General features: G+C 43.4%; 2 protein-coding genes across 2 annotated transcripts in view; both read right to left on the bottom strand.

The window, feature by feature from the left end:
- Positions 1-19,299, bottom strand: part of SORCS3 (sortilin related VPS10 domain containing receptor 3) — a gene marked incomplete at both ends in the record, with an annotated part of 605,319 nt that overhangs the window by 440,836 nt on the left and 145,184 nt on the right. The window lies entirely within an intron of this gene.
- Positions 9,775-11,031, bottom strand: LOC307062361 (NF-kappa-B-activating protein-like; the record flags this gene model as incomplete). Its single annotated transcript, XM_079718075.1, has 1 exon — positions 9,775-11,031. The coding sequence occupies one exon, from the start codon at positions 11,029-11,031 to the stop codon at positions 9,775-9,777; it is 1,257 nt and encodes a 418-aa protein (XP_079574201.1).

The raw sequence follows: 19,299 nt of genomic DNA, 5'->3' as shown, positions 1-19,299 counted from the left end.
CCAATAGCTAAAATGTGTCATGTGCTTCTCAGGCATTGTAGGCATATGGGAGAGGGAGTCCACTGAGACAGGTAAGTGAGTAGGAGGCTGGGAGCAGGAGAAGGTATGGGGGTGGGTCAGAGAGAAAGAGAGATGCAGATGCAGGTGTGTGTGTGTGTGTGCGTGTGAGTGCCTGTGTACAACATATAACACGTAAGGACCTCTCTAAATGTGGCGCATGGACCACGTGAATCAGACTCATCTGAAGAACTTACAAAAACACAGATTCTGGAGCCCACTCTTTATACACTGAGAGTGAGAACTCTGGGAGCTGGGACTGGCCATCTGCATTTTACAGGCCATGCCCATGGCCAAGGCCGCACTGGGCTGAGTCTTTCAGAAATAACAAACCTCCTCCAGGCTTGGGAGCAAAGGACATACACTGCCCCCGAAGACAGGGAGCTGGGTCCACAAAGGTGGGTGCAGAAGTGCTCACCGGAATCTGAGTAATGTGAAATCTTGGTTCCTGGGCTGAAGGCTCGGCTGCCCTGCAGCTCTGACAGCTGGGTGCCCTCTAGGGTTGACCTGTGCCCAGAGGTGGCCTTCCCTGGGCAACTGCCTGGGAGCTGTAGGCTGTTACAAGGGCTCTGTTCCCACACAGACCTGAATTATCTGCAGGAGCCTCCAGAGGAGGCCAGAGGGCACGACTGCCTCTGGGGAAACTGGATTTGTTCCTAGAACCCCAGTAACTCAAGACAATCAAGAACTACATGAGCAGTCCTTCCAGAAGATACTGGGTGTCGGGGCCATGGGAAATACCAAAGTAGGGCCAAGGTGACGGGCGCTACACCGCAATGTTTATTCCCAGCCAACCCAGAACAAGGAGGATGAATCTCCCACCTTAAAGGCCTTTACGCATTTGAGATCTATGGTTCAGCCAGGAGCCTCCCTTTTTACATATGAGCTCAAATTCTCCAGTAGCCTCTAATTAATGCAGCTCTGAGCAGCGTGAGGTGCAGCACAAATAAGGCCCCACCCAAGGGTGGGACAGATGTGTCACACCAGATACCCAGTATGGCAGGATGCAGCCACGGGAGGTCTACAAGCCACCGCTGACAATACATTCCTGTGCTGCAGTGTGGACCCCCCTGAGCAGAGCTCACCTCCACCAGGCAGCCAATGCCTGCACAGGCGCCCCTGGATGCTGAGGAGGATGGAGTTCTCAGGATTAAGTCCTAGGATCTCCCCCAGCCAGTCTGGAGGAGGTAAGCCTGTCAGCACCACATAGCTGTACCCCAGCTCCTAAATCAGGGACTGGCACAAAGAGGCATTCAACAAACATGTGTTGGCTGAACGAAGGCGGGAGCAAAGTCACAGGTGGTTAGTGAGCTCCTGGGATAGATTCTATTTAACGGAGAACAAATTATCCCAGAGACTAAATGTACAGTAGTCAAAGCCTAAATCACAGAAAGCAAATAGTCCTGGGTTCCAATCCCAGCACCACCACTTCCTGCATGCCCTTGGGCATGTTATTTAGTCCCCAGAGCCTCCTTGTCTGCCTCTGCACAAAGGCATGCGGACCCCATAGGGCTGCCAGGCAGAACAAAGAAGAAAACTCTCAACCCAGAACCCAGCATCTCCCATATAGAAAGAAGTTGGGCGGTGTTAGTTGGCATTAGAAGGAACTCCAGAAAGCCCCAGTTCCCTAAAAAGGCAGAGGAGAGAAGCTATTCCAGAGAAACCCTCCAAGTTCAGTGCTGTTCTCCCTGTCATCCAGCGGAGGAAGCTCAGGCTCAGATAGGCTAAGAAACCTCCCCAGCTCACCCAGTGCAGAGCCAAGATTCAAGTCCATGCAGGACCTCAAGGCTGTTGCTCTCTCCTCAACTCAGCGTGGTGTTTAAAATTCTCTGGTGGCTCTGGAAGGTGACCTGAGCAGAAGCCAGGTCCTGCCTAGCTCCATGGGCACAGCTGAGAATCCACTAAGCTCACAAACTCCCTGCGCTTGAGTGGACCTGGGGTAGCTGTCATTTCTGTAATGTGAAAACATGCTGTCAGGGAAAGAGCAAATACAAGAACAAGAAAAACTACTAGCAAAGTAATGAAGCTTGGTTGTTTTTCCTTATATTGCAAAGGATAACCACTGGTGGTCCAAGACCAGAGGCCGTGCTTACAGGCACCAGAGAGAAATAGAGATGCCTGAAAGCAAAGAACAGGTGGTGTATAAGGGAAGAAGATCAAGTGCCCAGCAGACCATCTTCAGCAGAATTCTAGAAAAGCACATTAACTCGTTTCTGAAATGCTGGGATACCATCTGAATTAGTGAAAATTAATTTTGAAGTTATGAAGTGTAAGAATATTCTAAAGAAATGGATATCCTCATATCCTCCTGGGAATACTGTACGCTGGCCCAGGCCTGCCAGAGAGCATTCTTGCCAAATGACAAAGCTATTTATGCCCATAAACCTGCTAATTCCACTTCGGGTAATATACTCTTATATTCCGAGCAACTCATTCAAAAAGAAAAAAGAAAAAAGCTACTTGTATGGAAATGTTCATAACACTGCTCTCCGTCACAGGAAAACAAAAAACAAAAAACAATCAACCTAAATACCCAACAGCACAGACATATGCAAGCAATAAGTAGCATATTCTATGATGGATTCCACATTGTTACTACAAATTAAAAACTGAGGACTTCCCTGGTGGCACAGTGGTTGGGAATCCGCCTGCCAATGCAGGGGACACGGGTTCGAGCCCTGGTTCAGGAAGATCCCACATGCCTCAGAGCAACGAAGCCCATGCGTCACAACTACTGAGCCTACGCTCTAGAACCCATGGGCCACAACTACTGAGCCTGCGTGCCACAACTACTGAAGCCGGTGCACCTAGAGCCCGTGCTCCACAACAAGAGAGGCCACCGCAATGAGAAGCCCGCGCACCACAACGAAGAGCAACCCCCCCTCGACACAACTAGAGAAAGCCCGCACGCAGCAACAAAGACCTAATGCAGCCAAAAATAAGTAAATTAATTAATTAATTAATTTAAAAAAAACCTGAAACTACATGGTCTATTTTAATACAGGGGGAAAATGTAGAAACATACTTAAGTTATAAATTAGACCAAAAAGTGTGTTCATGATTATAGCTATATGTAAATATGTATATCCACTGATAAGCTGGTGTTTGGTATTAATGACATTATATCCTATGAAGGTATATGCGTAATGAAAAATTATTTTTGTCTTATGTATTGACTTAGCCTGAGACCTACCTAAAAAAATGTGTGTCTAATATGTAATTGTGGAAATGCCAACATATTCTCCTTTATATATGGCCAGAAGTGACAATCAGACAGAATAACATTTTTAAACAGATAATTAGGATCAAGATGAATCTACTCTGAATCTCAATTTCAAATCTTTATTTATTTATAGTTAAGTGTGTCCAAGAATGTTATGCTCCAGGATCCCCAGTGACCGACTTCCCAATTGTTCTTTGCTACTATGGTTAGCTATTATTAATCCCTGTGGCTTAGCTGACACACTAGCAATAATCAGGTACACTTATCCTTCTTCTATTAGTACTGTTTGTCTGTCCTGCCTCCTCTTTCAGACTGCAAGCTTTTTGTGAATAAGGACTGGGTCTTCCCTCTTCTTCCAAGTATACCCACAGAGAGCATCTTACAAGTTTTCATTCACAGACTGGAGCTCAATTAGGATTTGATGATGAAGAGAAAGAGAAAAGGAAGGATCATAATTATCAACTGTATTTACAGCTATAATAATGCTGGGAGACTTAAAACTAGGAGCTAAGTACAAATAATCAACTTGCTGTGCTGTATTTTGGCACATCTTGAAGCAAATAAAATGTTCTCCATATCCATTAATTAATAAGTAGCATCTAGTATATGCCCTAGTGATAGATAAATTAGACCCGATCCTGCCCTCCTCCAGAGTGTTTCACATTTAGTGAGTTACATACATGAACACACAACAGTAATCGAAAGACAGTGCCTTTGATGGAGGTTATTTAGCAGGAGATGCTGTCAGTGAACAGAGGAGGACAGTCAGGTCAGGCTTCCAGGAGGAGGAGTAATACCTGGGTTGAGTCTCAGAGGATGATTAAGGAGAGGAAGATATGGAGAGAGGGGTTGGCAGAGGAATAGGATGAGGGCAGAATTCCAGGCAAAGGGAAGAATACCTGCAAAGGCAGAGGCATGATGATCAAGAACAAATAGATCTCAAACACAGGGTTTGAGTTAGAGGCAGCTGAGGCTGGGTCATCCCCAAAGCCTGGTTTTTGAGGAGGGTCTCAATCGGTTATTTTGGGTAGTGTATATCCTTAGAATGAGAAAGGAGGGCAGGAAGATGAGCGGGAAGGAATACAGCAAGGGCAAGTGACCCAGCTCACTGCAGCTAGGGAGAGAGGTAACTTTCTGAATACCATCTCCAACATAAAAGGAAAGCAGAATCCACTTCCCCAAGACACCACAAAACTCAAAACACCACTACTCCCACTGCAGTGAGGAACCAGCAACTTGGAAGCTATTCAGACAAGAGAGATTCTAGTGGAGTGTTACATGATTAAGATGGCAGAGAACACATACCAATTCCTACCTGGTAAAGTTGCAAAGTTACTCTGGAATAGAGTGAAAAAAAACATCTTGAGTTTTCCTAAACTACTTATAGAAACCAAGAAAGAAAAAAAAAACTGACTCCCCCAAATATACCTTGATAGTGAGACAGCTGTTTTCCTGCTGGAAGAAACAGCTTTTAGAATTTCCAAAATGTTCATGACAACGATAGAAGAAAAATACCTTCTCAACAAACCCATCAAAATGCTGTTGTCCTGGTTACTAATTTTGCTTCAGAGATGAATTATTCATCTTTAATGAAATTTCTCCCAACCCAGAGCATCTTCAGTGGAATATTCTCATTTACAGCCATCAGCTCCACCCATGGAGAGAGACCAAGGGGTACGGAAAGGACCAATGTACCCAACCCCAAAGAGAGGAAAGCCTCCCTACTCCTGGGATGTGTGATGTGCTCACACCCAATTTATCCTGGAAATGAGCTGATAAGGCCACAGAAATGGGATGCCTCAGGTTGAATCATTTGATAAATATTAATGAAGCCTCTTCTATGCTCCAGCCACTGAGCCAGGTGTGTACAATATATACACATATAATATATAGCATATGTACATAAAATATACATACATATATATTAGTACATAAAATACGTTGTCCCTGTCAAAGAAATGAATATATAACTACAAATTGTAAAGATGTTCTCTGATAAAGAGGATATCTTTCACACTGGGGGATCAGAAATGTTCTTTCTAAATGGTGAATGAATCATGAGAAGTAGCTGGCCATCTGAAGAAGAAAAGAAGGAAAATCACTGCACTCACAGGGAACAGTGGTGAAGACCCTGAGGCTGAAAATACCTTGGAATAGGAACCCAAAAGAAAGTCAGTGAGGCTGGAGGGTGGCAGATAAATGAGATGGAGTTGGGAAGGTGGTGAAGCAGGCAGGGGCCTTGTAGGACCCAGAAAAAGAAAACTATCCCAAGGATGATTTTGGAGCTAAAGACCAAGGATTGGTGTCTTGGAGTTAGAGGTGGAGGAAACCATGGTTCTATAGAAAAGAAAGAGACGGGCTCTTCTTTCTGTAGATACATACATACATACATAAAATTCAGATACCCACCACCCACCTATTACACCCTCATCAACAAGGAAATGGAGGTGGAAATGGCCCACACTTCCTCCAAGTACTACTCTGCTTATCCCCTCGGAGGCTCTGCCTGCTCCCCTTTTCCAGCTGATTCCCGGGGAGCACCACAGCGTTGCCCTGCTACCCCCTCACCCAGCCCCTGCCACAGACCACCCACTGGCCTGAGCTTCAGCTGGACCATCAAAGAGAGAAACGTGGTTCCAACCAGAACAGACTTTGTTGGGGGCTGGGTCTCTCGGGGCCCTATCTTTCCCATCCCACTGTACTAGTACCACCTCATCACTCACTGGAGTATTTCAACATTGGATGTTGTTATTATTTAAGAAAACAAAGCTTTTATTTTTGGAATTGCAAGTTGGGAGTGCAGACAGAAAGTAGAAAGGAAATAATATTTGAGTCAGTGAGGTTTTGTTTATTTGCTATTTTAACTGAAATAATATAACAAAATCTAGGTCAGAGCTTTTTCTACTATTTTGACTGAATCAGTAAAAGAACTGCTAGAGCAAATAAAATCCTGGAATAACTATGGACGGGCCTAACTAGTCAGGAACTGAGCACTGGGCTCTCTGCACCGGTTTCCTTTCTTTAACAGGTAAATGCTATCTTTGGAAGCAGGACAACTCTCCAAGGGAAACTGGGAGTCTCCATCTACCCCTCACCCAATCCTTGAAGGTGTCACTCTCAGATTAATCCTTTCTGATGCACACCTCTCGGCGGGCAACTCCCTTGTTCTCAAGATATCAATGGCTTCTCTACCAACCAACTAAGGTCCAGAGCCCTTAGTTTAGAACGCAAGGCCCTCTGATATCCGGCTCCCCATCACCTCCCTGCACCACTCCCCAAATGAACCTCTGGTCTCCCACCTGACTCCCTACTTCCAAGGCTCTTCCCAGGAGATGCTGCGCTTCGGTCATGCCAGGTCTCCCTCCTCCCTATTCCATAAGGCTCAGCCTAACTCGCAGTCCCTCTCCAGGGATCCAGTGACTAGGACAGCAAGCACAGATCTAGGTGGATGCTGTGACTCCGCTTTTGAGCTGGGTGACCTCGGGCCAGTTACTGAACCCCCGTAAGCCTCAGTTTCTTCCTCTGCAGACCAAGCACGAGGCCCCTGCCTTTCCAGGCACTTGTGAGGAGTAAATGAGGCAAAGCACTATTTTTCCTTCATGTCTTATATCAAAACATCTCTCTTCTCAGAAACCAACCTCAACTCCCCCAGGCGGACTCTTTCCTCTTACATATGCATCTATTATTACGATTATCAAGTTGGTAGTAACCGCAGCTCTGACTCCCGTGCTGCTGGGGTCTCTTTGAGAACAGGCATTCTGGCTCTTCATCTTTGTATTCCCAGGAAATGAACAAATGAATGAATGTGTAAATCACCTGGCCAAGTTCCTAGGGCACAAAATATACCAATGCATATTTTCCCCTCCTATATGGTATCTTAATATGTTGTCTTGTGTTGTAATTATTGTGTGCATGTCTTATCTTTTTCACTGGATTTTAAGTTCCTTGGAGCTACGGGCATGCCTTAGTCACTTTTAAATTTACTTTTTAAGATGCAGACCTACTAGAGAATGGACTTGAGGACGCAGGGAGGGGGAAGGGTAAGCTGGGACGAAGTGAGAGAGTGGAATGGACATATATACACTACCAAACGTAAAATAGATAGCTAGTGGGAAGCAGCTGCATAGCACAGGGAGATCAGCTCGGTGCTTTGTGACTACCTAGAGGGGTGGGATAGGGAGGGTGAGAGGGAGGGAGACGCAAGAGGGAGGAGATATGGGGATATATGTATATGTATAACTGATTCACTTTGTTATAAAGCAGAAACTAACACACCATTGTAAAGCAATTATACTCGAATAAAGATGTAAAAAAAAAACAAAAAATAAAATAAATAAATAAATTTACTTTTTAAGTTTACATACAGGACAATTAACTTATTTTGGTATACAGTTCTATGAGTTTTGACAAATGCATAAAGTTGTGTAAGTACCTTAGACATGTTTATTCCCTCTGGGTACTTTATCTCTCTATAAATGTTTACTGAATAAATGAATGAATCACTGAATGATGGAAACAATGAACAAATGCTTGCTGGGAGAGTTTCCACAATAGCCACCCAGATAGGTTTTGAGTCAAAGAAAATTCAAAGAATGAGATTATAACTGCTATAGCATTTTTCTGCAAAGCAATTTCTCAGTATCTACTGGAAATCTTTAAAAAAATGCTTATACCCTCCAGCCCAGTATTTCCACTTCTAAGACTATATCCAGAGTAAATAATCATATGCCCACAGTGATTTGGGCACCAGCAAGGACATAACAGCATTATTTATAGTAGCAAACCCTCCAAAATAACACATATACCCCACAATAGAGAAATGGTTAATTAAATGGTGATACTTCCATATGATAAGATAAAATCATATCTCCACATCCTTATTTTATAATACTGAATACAACGCGTCATTGTATAGTGTCAAGTGTAAAATACAATCTATAAAACAGTATACGTAATACTAACAAACATTTTGAAAATATATATGTATATATGTATATTCTGCATAATGACAATGTTAAATTAAAATTTTTATACAAAGTATTAACCTAATTTTACAAAATTAATGTGCATGTATGTTTTTTTTTAAAACTTTATTATAAGGAGAGGGGGCATTTTATAACAGCAAAGTCAGAAATTCCCCATCACTCAGATAATTTAAATTTATCCTAGGCACATAATAATGCAGCTCAAAACAACCTTAACAAAAACAGCCAAAACTTCTACTATCCCCTCCCCCTTTGCTAGTATGTCCTAACAACTAAACTTTAACAAAAGGAGGGAAGGAAAAAGATCACGATCTCACAGTCCCAGAGTTTTCCATTTCCCCCAAACTTAAAAGCCAACAGTAGCCATAAAAACGTGAGAAAGTGAGGGGTTCTATATGAAGTTACAGATTAAACTGAATGACAGATGTAAAAAATAAACTGAAAAGTTTAACAATGCTTAAAATGAAATCCCCTTATTACAAAGGACAGACTTTAAAAACGTTTAACGTCATTTTAGCTTCATCCTAATGAAGCAACCAAGTTAAAACAATGAAAACAATGACTCATATTTTTCCTTATTAAACTCCTGATCATTGTTGACTCCCATGCATTTCTAGTATTCAAATAATGATCTAAACACAGCTCAGATGGAAATAATGTACTAACATTGGCACAACAGGAGACTTCCCAATATTTTATATTTGAAATAACCATTTTTAATTAGCCTATTAAGAATTTTAAAACTAATGTTCACGTTTTCAATTCAACAAGTCTGTGGGTTAGTTTGCTTTTTGGTTTGTTTGTTGGTTTTGGGGTGGAGGTAGGGACTAAAATCAAAACACATTACTTCCAGAGCTGACAATAATACTGTAATATACAAGTAAACCTTCAAACTCCAGATTTGCTTTTTTCAGCCATCCCTTCATTTTGTTAACAAAAGTGGCCTCCTGTGTGTTTCTATCAAGTCCATTTATAACACCTTCAACATAGAGGAATGATAATTTCTCCCAAGTTCAGTTGGTACGGGTTGGGGAGTGGGCACCATGTAGAGCTAATGGGAGCACTGTCCCGTGTGTGAGAGCAGTTTCTCACCTCACCAGCACCTTCTCTCAATGCCACCTCCCTCAACACAGTAGAGTTTCATTCATAATTTGGATTTTTAAACCAGAAGGTTGTTTTGGTCAATCCAAAATAACCCAAAGAGCTTGCTAAAGTTACATCAATAAGCAGCTTTTTATAGCAGGACTGAAAGAATTAAATAGAAGGCACAGTAGCACTGTAAAGCTTTTTCAGATTATGATAATCTTTTTGTGTGTATATATGGAACCCAAACTTTCTTTTTTGTTGTTAAAAATGTCTGATGAGGGCTTCCCTAGTGGCGCAGTGGTTTGGAGTCCGCCTGCCAATGCAGTGCTCCGCGGCGGGAGAGGCCACAGGGGTGAGAGGCCCGCGTACCGCAAAACAATAAAAATTAAAAAAAAAAAAGTCTGATGAACAATCCGAAAATCCTTATTTGTCTTCTTTCCCTTTAGTTTTTCTGTATACCATCTCTCGAAAACTGGCCAGAATCTTGTTTTCTCTCTTTCGTCTCTCTCCTTGGTTAAAGTATGCAAGGGCTCTCTTCTCATCAGCATTATAGATCTGGTTCTCTTTTCGCAGTCGCACAGCCTCCATTCGGCGATGCCTGCTACCACTCATTATGTAACCCAAGCATTCAAATGATGCAATTTCTTCACTTGTCAAGCCAATTTCACCTCTTCGTGGGATACGTTTTCCAGCTTTTACATATTCAGCCATGGCTGCACCTTCACCAGGTAACAAAGCATGGCCATAGTTCAAAGGTTTATCATCTTGAGAGGCAAGTGTTTTGGGAGCCTCTGGGCCAATCAAATCTGAGGGTTCTTCAGGCTTTGATCGATCCTTCCAGGGATTCTCCAGAAACTCTTCTTGGGACTCTTTAGAACTTGAATCACTGGAATCTTTTCTGCTCTTCTTAGACTTATTTTTCTTATATTTCTTCGATCTGCGTTTCTTCTTCTTTTCCTTTTTCTTGGCTTTCTTTGCTCTCCTTTTTGTATCTTCATCACTGGAGTCTGTTTCAGAATCAGAGTCACTGTCACTATCATCAGAATACTTCTTGTGTTTTCTTTTAGATGATTTTTTCTTCCTCCTTTTCTTGGACCTTTCTTTTGAATGACTAGACTTCTTCTTCTTCTTCTTCTTTTCTTCTTCTGAAGTAGAAGCTGAAGTGGTGCTTTTCTTTGGCTCTTCTTTCTCTACTGGTGTATGTTCATCAGAGTCTGGTTCTGGATTCTTTGGAGAAAGTCCCCATACTTCAGGAGCTCCCAATTCTCCAATCCTCTGTCTCTCACTTAATCTCTTCTGCCGCAGGCTCTCTTCCCCCTCCTTGTCCAGGAGGCTAGGCCATGGCTTGTCGCTCCCGTAGGGGCGTGAGTAGCCGCCATAATAGGCGGACGAGGAGGCAGAAGCGAAAGGGGCGCCCCGCGGCGCGGAGGGCCGCTCTCGAGAGCGTGACCGCGAGCGGGAGCGGTAGGACTGGTTTCGGGAGCCATGGCTGGGGCCACTCAGTTGATGGCTAAGGCCATTCCGGTCCCCGGACTGAGAGCAAGAGTGCGAGCGAGAGCCGCGGCCCCGCGGGAAGCGAGAGGATCTGCTGGGCTTACGGCTCTTCGACGAACTGCGACGCTTCACCCCGGAGCCCGAGGCCTCCCACTCCGAGCTGCGGGAGCCAGACACCGGAGCCATAACTGTTGCTGGGTCCCCGAAGCCGTGGGAGAGCTGGGAAGATCACCGTTGCCTTGGCTCCCAGGACCAGCAGCCGCGACACCACCCGAGCCCGAGAAAACCTTGGAAACAGTTACAAGTACGTTGAGTACGTCAGCAAATTCCTTCCCCGGACCTAGGCGGTCCTGCCAATCGCATGTATGTTGATATAATCATCCGTGTGCGATAGGTGATTTTTATTTCCTTCATATGTTTTCAGACTTTCAAATTTCTTATGATAGATACTCCTATTTCTTTTGTAATCAGAAGACAGTTATAAAAATAGAGATGAAAGGCTTTTATTTCTGCTTTAAAAAACTCAAACCTTTATTTCATCTCTAGATGATTCAGTGGTGGCTAAATTTTAACATTCAAGATGTGGCATATGGCTCTGCTTATAGGAGAACATGCTTTCTGTCTGAAGCGTGTTCAGAAATAGCCCATCCCACTGGTGGGTGACACATTTCCTGCACACCTACAGGAAGCAGCCCCTGTCCCAGAGGGCTGAGGCTTCAACGGTGGTTACATCAGGAGGACGTCAGATAAAGGACACCGGGGAAACTGTGGGACGCACAGAGTAACTTCGCCTTCACCACTAACGGGACCACCACTTTCCTCAACCTCAAGTGCTGGGACTGTGCTTTATTCACTTCTGTATCCCAGCAGCCAGCAGACTAGCAGCCCCGCAACAGATACCCGGATAACCCTTATTACATCAGAATGGGCAAGACATGAGTGAGAGCTAGAAGGTGGAGGAGTGAGGATGTGCTCTGAAACTGTAAAGGAGCCCTGCTTTCTTGGAGAACACACGTGTGGCCAACTGCCTGCAGCAATGGCCCCAACTGTCACACCTCCCTGTACCCAGGTTCATTTCCAGTCGAAACTTGCAGCTTCTCCCATCAAGAGTCAGGGTCTGCTGCTCCAGCCTCTGCATCTGGGGTGGCTTGTGACTTGTCTTGCCCAACAAGAACATGGCAGAAGAAAGGCACTCCAGTCCTGGGCCCAGGCCTCCAGAGGCATCACATGTTTCTACTTGCTCCTCTAGAAGCTTGGCTAACCCCCATGAGAACACCCTGGGTTACCTGTCGCAGCATGAGACTCGTGGCCAGCCACCTGCCCAGGAGCAGAGCCACCCAGCTGACACAGGCATGACAGCAGATGCATGAGGAAGCCCAGCCAAGACCAGAACAGCTGACCAGCCCAACCTGCCAACTCACAGAATCCTAAACCAATTAAATGTTCTCTTAAGCCACTAAGTGTTGGGAGATGAATGACAAATGGACTTTCATTTCAGCTTTTAAATCTCTATTTGTATATTTTAAAGATATTGAAAACTCAGCACACTTAAAACTCAACTCACACTCTCTCTCCCAGAACCTTTAGGATGCTGTGATTGTCATGACTCTCCTTCCCATTACATGTGACAAAAATCTAGAAGTCATCCTCAAATCCTTCCTTGCCCTCCCCACACTCTTCTATATCCAATGCACCATTAAGTTCTGCTGATTTTGCCACCTAAATACTTCTCAAATCCATTTATTTCTCTCAGTCTTTATCACAAACACTTTTCCAAGTTACCATCAATCCATTTCTGCTGTATGACCTTTGACAAGTCACTTTACTTCTCTGAGCCTCTGTTTCCTTGACTGTAAAATGAAGATAATGCTAGTACCTGCTTCAGAGAGTTGCTGTGTAGATTAAATGAGATAATGTATCTAGGTGCTTAATAGAAGATCTGGTGTAAAGTAAGTGTTCAGTAAATGTTTATTTTCTTTAATAATACACCATGTGGTGCCCATTTCTGCTGGGCCTCAGTCTTTTCATCTACTGAGTGTTCCCACCATTTCGCTTATATGAAGGCAACAGCAAACCATCTTCACCCATGCCTAATTCTCTCTCTTGCCTCCAGGCCTTACAAATGCTTTTTCCTCCAACTGGAATGTTCTATCCCACCATCTATTACAGGTGAACTCCTATTCATCCTTCAAAACCCAAGTCATACATAGATCACAGCAAGATCTTTTTTGACCCACCTTCTACAGTAATAGAAAGAAAAACAAAACTAAACAAATGGGACCTAATGAAACTTCAAAGTTTTTGCACAGCAAAGGAAACCATTAAACAAGATGAAAAGACAACCCTCAGAATGGGAGAAAATATTTGCAAATGAATCAATGGACAAAGGATCAATCTCCAAAATATACAAACAGCTCATGCAGCTCAATATAAAAAAAAAAATCAAAAAATGGGCAGAAGGCCTAAATAGACATTTCTCTGAGAAGACATACAGATGGCCAAGAAGGACAATGAAAAGATGCTCAACATCACTAATTATTAGAGAAATGTAAATCAAAACTACAATGAGGTATCACCTCACACCAGTCAGAATGTCCATCATCAAAAAATCTACAAACAATAAATGCTGGAAAGGGTGTGGAGAAAAGGAAACCCTCTTGCACTGTTGGTGGGAATGTAAATAGATGCAGCCACTATGGAGAACAGTATGGAGGTTCCTTAAAAAACTGAAAAGAATTACCATATGACCCAGCAATCCTACTACTGGACATATACCCAGAAAAAACCATAACTCAAAAAGACACATGCACCCCAATGTTCACTGTGGCACTATTTACAATAGCCAGGTCATGGAAGAAACCTAAATGCCCATGGACAGACGAATGGATAAGGAAGATGCGGTACATATATACAAAGGAATATTACTCAGCCATAAAAAGGTACGAAATGGGGTTATTTGTAGAGACATGGATGGACCTAGAGACTGTCATACAGAGTGAAGTAAGTCAGAAAGAGAAAAACAAATATATTACCGCATATATGTGGAATCTAGAAAAATGAACCTGTTTGCAAGGCAGAAATAGAGACACAGATGTAGAGAACAAATGTATGGACACCAAGGGCGGAAAGGAGAAGTGGGATGAATTGGGAGATTGGGATTGACACATATACACTTCTGTGTATAAAACATATAACTAATGAGAACCTACTGTATAGCACAGGGAGCTCCACTTCGCTGTACCGTATAAACTAACACAACAGTATAAAACAACTATACCCCAATAAAAAAAGAAAACCTTATGTGAAATATATGTAAATTCCCATTTATCTCATGAGATTCCGCACATTTCTTAAGAATAACTTCTTCTGAAATGAAAAAACGAACCAAGTCATATTTTACCTCCATACTTTCCAGCTCTCCCTGAGCCCCCTGTACAGAGTCAGTCACTCCCTCCAATCAGTCCCTCTTATATGCTATCTCTGCATTCGACATATGCTTCTACTGAATTGCACATTATCATATCATTATCATTATTCATTTACACCCATCTTTACTGTTAGCTAGTTGAAGGCAGAGGCCATATCTTTACAACCTCATCACCTAAAATAGTGCCCAGCACACAGTGTGTGCTAAGTAAATGCTTGACAAATGGATAAATAAATAAATGAACATCCACTCTCACATCCTCCACCACCTCACAAAAGCAGAACATACCCTGAATCAATAGAACCAAATTCTTCTGCCTTGGGTGTCTTAGTTTTTTCAGTGCCAAAGTAACTGGCACCCATGTGGAAAATATTTGCTGTCACTCTCCCACCCAGACTCCAAATTCCAGTTCAAAGCCAAGTGCCTGTCTCCCTGCCAGGGCAGCCCACAGCTTTGCTGAGAATGTTTCCCTCAGCTCTCCTCTGTGCATAACCTTAGCTATATTATTTACTACCAGGAACACCGTAATATGTATTTAAATATGCCATAAAGGTCAGACAACTGAGCCATACCCCTTCCTGGGAATCCATTTCACACCATGGCAGAGTCAGGCCTCCCAGCACTTACTCAAACCCAGATTTGAAGGTAAATTATGAAGGATTTTTTTTCTCATGTGAGGATGACCTCATCATGCACCATATTCTATGGAGTAATAGCTATAAATCCTTCTGTTACATTCTGTTACAAGCTGAGAGAGCAGAAAGTGTTGGGAGCCACAGAATGATTTGAACTTCTGGGCTGTCACCCTCATATTCAGAAAGTTCAGCTATAAAAATCAACTTCAAGTTTAAGAAGAAAATGAGAGAAGAGTTGGAGAAAGCACATGGAGCACAGATGCTGCTTCCCCACCACCAGCAACCAGAGATGCTCCAGATATCTGGTTCTTAAACTTCCATCTCCTTCCTCTTCCAGACTAGGCAGCTCTTTTTGTCCTTGCCGTGATGACTCCAGGTCCGTTCTCTTAAACTTAAAGGCTCAAAGAGCTCTTAGAGAAAACTATTAAATGACAGATACTTTCTCCACAGAAACATATATTTCACATAAAATTTTCTACTCAGTAGTAAGGCATTCATGGATTCCCTGAAGCCTCTCCATGGACCAAGAAACCCCAAAAAAGAATTTGTTCTACATTATCCCTCAGCTGAGACTGAAAGAATAAACAGTGGTAGGTTGAAGTCTCCAAACACAAAACAGAACGACACACAACACACATACACACACACATCTCTCTCTCTCTCTCTCTCTCTCTCTCACACACACACACACACACACACACACACATACACTTTGTGCAGGAAACTTAGTGAAAAGATTATGAGCGGGAGGTAGTTTCTTAAAAGCAACAGTCCAGAGTGTCTGAAAATGCTGCCTGTGAATGCACATCATAGGAGATTTTCCCAGAGGCATTCAGAATACAAGAAGAATAAAAGGTGTGGGATATAGGCTCTGTGGAACCTGGCTCTGCCCTAAAAGCTCCCAAGGTCTAGGGCATTTTCTAGAGTTTGTCAACATCCAGTGTGGAAAGGGAAAACTAAGCTGGTCTCAACAGCTCCGAGCAAACCTTAATCCCTTAGTTCTCTTCCATATGCTTTCATTATGAAAACCACAGCACACCAAAGACAATTTGGGGAAGAAAAAAAGTCATCCATAAACACACTAGCCTCTTACTATTTCTATCCTTATGTTCTTTTCTGATTGGATGAAATGTATACCTTTGTAGAGACTTGTGATCAAGTACATATAACATGTGAGCTACTTTTTCATTTACGCCTAACCTATCGTAAATCTATTCCCACTTTGCCCTAAAATCTTCATAATGATCATTATTGTTATCAGGGAACATACCTTATTATGTTTCCTTTTTTAAAATGTGATTTTTTATGCATTTAGCATCTTTTCATTTTCAAACAAGTCCTTAGGATAAATTCCAAGGTGTGGTATTACTTAGTCAAAAGCCATGATCAATGTTGTAGCTTTGGGTACATCCTACCATACTGCTCTCCAAAATAGTTGCTCTGATTTACAATGCCACCAGCAAAATTCCTCCAGTTTCACTGCCACTGAAGAGGCTTCTAGAGCTTGCAGCACCATTAGCCACATTTAGAGGCATCATGCAGCTATTACTTGAGGCTACTATTCATAATCCTACTGTTTTGCTTGTAACTAAGCTTCCCACCCCTCTATGCCTAGACTTACTCTCTGGGCACATAGAAAATTAACTCAGAGGAAACAGTCTAAAATGGTAGGAAGACCTAGTATGAGACTAAGTCATAAATACCTTGTTTAGATTCCTGACGCTGCTAAAGACTAGCTTAGGAAGGCTACTTGGCCTCTCTGTGCCTCAGTTCCCTCATCCGGAAGCTAAGGGTAACTCGACCTACTTTACAGGAAGTTTAAAAGTGGCAAAAATGTTCACAACATCTTTCCCAACCGCCACTCCCATTCCATGCCCTTTATAATACAGGCTGAGGTCATCTGTAGCAAGACAAGCAGGGTATCTGAGATAGAGGTTTTTTAAAAAGGTCTGAAATGTACTCATGGAAAAGAGAGAAGCGAAAAAAGGAAGGAAAGAATAAATGGTGATAAGGAAGAAGAACCAGGAGGAAGAGAAAGAAGTCCGTGCAAAAGGCTGTAGAGGGTGTGAAGAGGGCTGCAGAGTGAAGAATGAAGGCCATGAGGAGGTTGGAGAGCGACGGGATTGGAGCATCAGCAAACAGGGAAGGGGATAGAAGAAGGGGCGCTGTGCTCATTCATTGTATCAGGTCCCTCCTCGTCACTCCCTGCCCCCAATTCCACCCTACGGAAGGAAGTGATTGTGACTGGTCTCTGTCTTAGAGCCTTCTCAGCTCCTATCACTCCCTACTCCCTGCTGCCTCCAAGAGAAGTCCTACCCCCCTAGGGTGACTTGTTAGCCCCACGTCAAAATTCCTGAAATGGACCACAACTCACCTTCTGTATTAATGTCCTCTAGCCAAAACTATTGGGTTGGTCAAAAAGTTCATTCGGGGGCTTCCCTGGTGGCGCAGTGGTTGAGAGTCCGCCTGCCGATGCAGGGGAAACGGGTTCGTGCCCCGGTCCGGGAAGATCCCACATGCCACAGAGCAGCTGGGCCCGTGAGCCATGGCCGCTGAGCCTGCGCGTCCGGAGCCTGTGCTCCGCAACGGGAGAGGCCACAACAGTGAGAGGCCCATGTACCGCAAAAAAAAAAAAAAAAAGTTCGTTCGGGTTCTCTCATAAGATCTTACCAAAAAATCCAAACGAAATTTTTGGCCAATCCAATACTTTGAAACAACGTGGAACATTGAGATTTTCTGACTATCCCTTGCATTTTCCCTTCTGAGCCTTTGCTCGTGTTCCTTTTTTTTTTTTTTTAATTTATGGCTGCTTTGGGTCTTCGTTGCTGCACGCGGGCTTTCTCTAGTTGCGGCAAGCAGGGGCTTCGCTGCGGTGTGTGGGCTTCTCATTGCAGTGGCTTCTCTTGTTGCAGAGCACAGGCTCTAGGCACTCAGGCTTCAGTAGTTGTGGTACACGGGCCCAGTAGTTGTGGCTCGCGGGCTCTAGAGAGCAGGCTTAGTAGTTGTGGCGCATGGGCTTAGCTGCTGTGTGGCATGTGAGATCTTCCCGGACCAGGGCTTGAACCCGTGTCTTCTGCATTGGCAGGCGGATTCTTAACCACTGCGCCACCAGGGGAGCCCCTCATGTTCCTTCTTAATATGGCTCCTCTTCCATGAAGCTTTCCCCAGATTTTCTCATTGGAATTACTCTCATCGTCCTCTGTGCTCTCAGGACAATTTTATTTCTCTCTCTTCTATGATCAAGTCACATTCTGGTTGTATTAGGTCTGTGTGTATGTGTCTTTTTCCTTGTAATCAAGGGTAAGAAACTGAAGTGCGGGGACCGAGGTTTGTAGCCCACTGGTGACTCACACAGAGGAGGTACTCATTGGGTGGGCTTATCGGAAAACTGAATTAGTCCCACGCAGCACCTGAGAACCAGCTAAGGGTGACACTCAGCATTTGTCTCCCCGTCTTTGTCTACTTATCTAAACACTGCTTATCTGAATGTATGAATAAATCAGTGCACAAATGAATGAAGGAAACTTCAGAGTGTCTAGAGTCAGGCCTTTCCTAAAGGACACGAGAAGCTCACACCTACCAGTCAGTCCATTTCTGGTAGAAATCAAGTAAGTTTGCCCAGTTCATATGATTTGGCCACTATTCTGGTTTCAGGAAATGATATCAGTTGTTCAAATCTTATCCTGTCTCTACCAGGACTTTGTTAACATCTGAAGATTGAATATCAACTTTTAAAATAAATGCATTACTATCCCGCTTTCCGTGATGCAGCTCATGGAAAGGGAGTACACTAAGCTGCAGATTATGTTGTTAATTATGTGACAACGGTAGAGTCACTTCCTGTTTTCACCTCTGTATTGACATCTGCATAATGCACATAAGCATGCCCACCCTGCCCACTTCCAGAGCTATAAGAGTGTACAAAATGATGTAAGTGAGGCCACCTTACAAAGGTATCAGGTATGAAACTGGAGGAAGGAAAACTAACATTTACTTTGAGCCCTTCCTATGAAGCAAGGACCATGAAAGAAACGTTCAACAGCATGTTTCATCCTCTCTACAGTCCATATTACCAAGAGTTTATGTACCTGAAGGGCGATTCTGAAAGAACTGAGTTCAAATCCTGATTCTGCCACTTAGCAGTTGTGTGGTCTTGGGCTAGGTCCCTTGACCTTTTATCACCTGTATCCTCATCTTTAAACTGAGAACGATGAAAATTCCTACCTTCCAGGTGCTTGTTAGAATCAAATGAGATGCTCCATGTGGGGGCAGGGGGTAAGCCGTGGAAACTGTAAAGCACTAAGCAATTTCAAGGTATCATTACTAAAATAGCAGAACCCTTTACCCTAACAAGGTAACCAGATAACTGGAGGTAAATGGGTGATGTATACC

This window comes from Hyperoodon ampullatus (genome assembly GCF_949752795.1).
Source record: "Hyperoodon ampullatus genome assembly, chromosome: 1".
In the NCBI taxonomy this organism is placed as follows: domain Eukaryota; kingdom Metazoa; phylum Chordata; class Mammalia; order Artiodactyla; family Ziphiidae; genus Hyperoodon; species Hyperoodon ampullatus.
The sequence above is the reverse complement of the archived record's forward strand: the minus strand, read 5'-3'. Positions and strand labels throughout refer to the sequence as shown.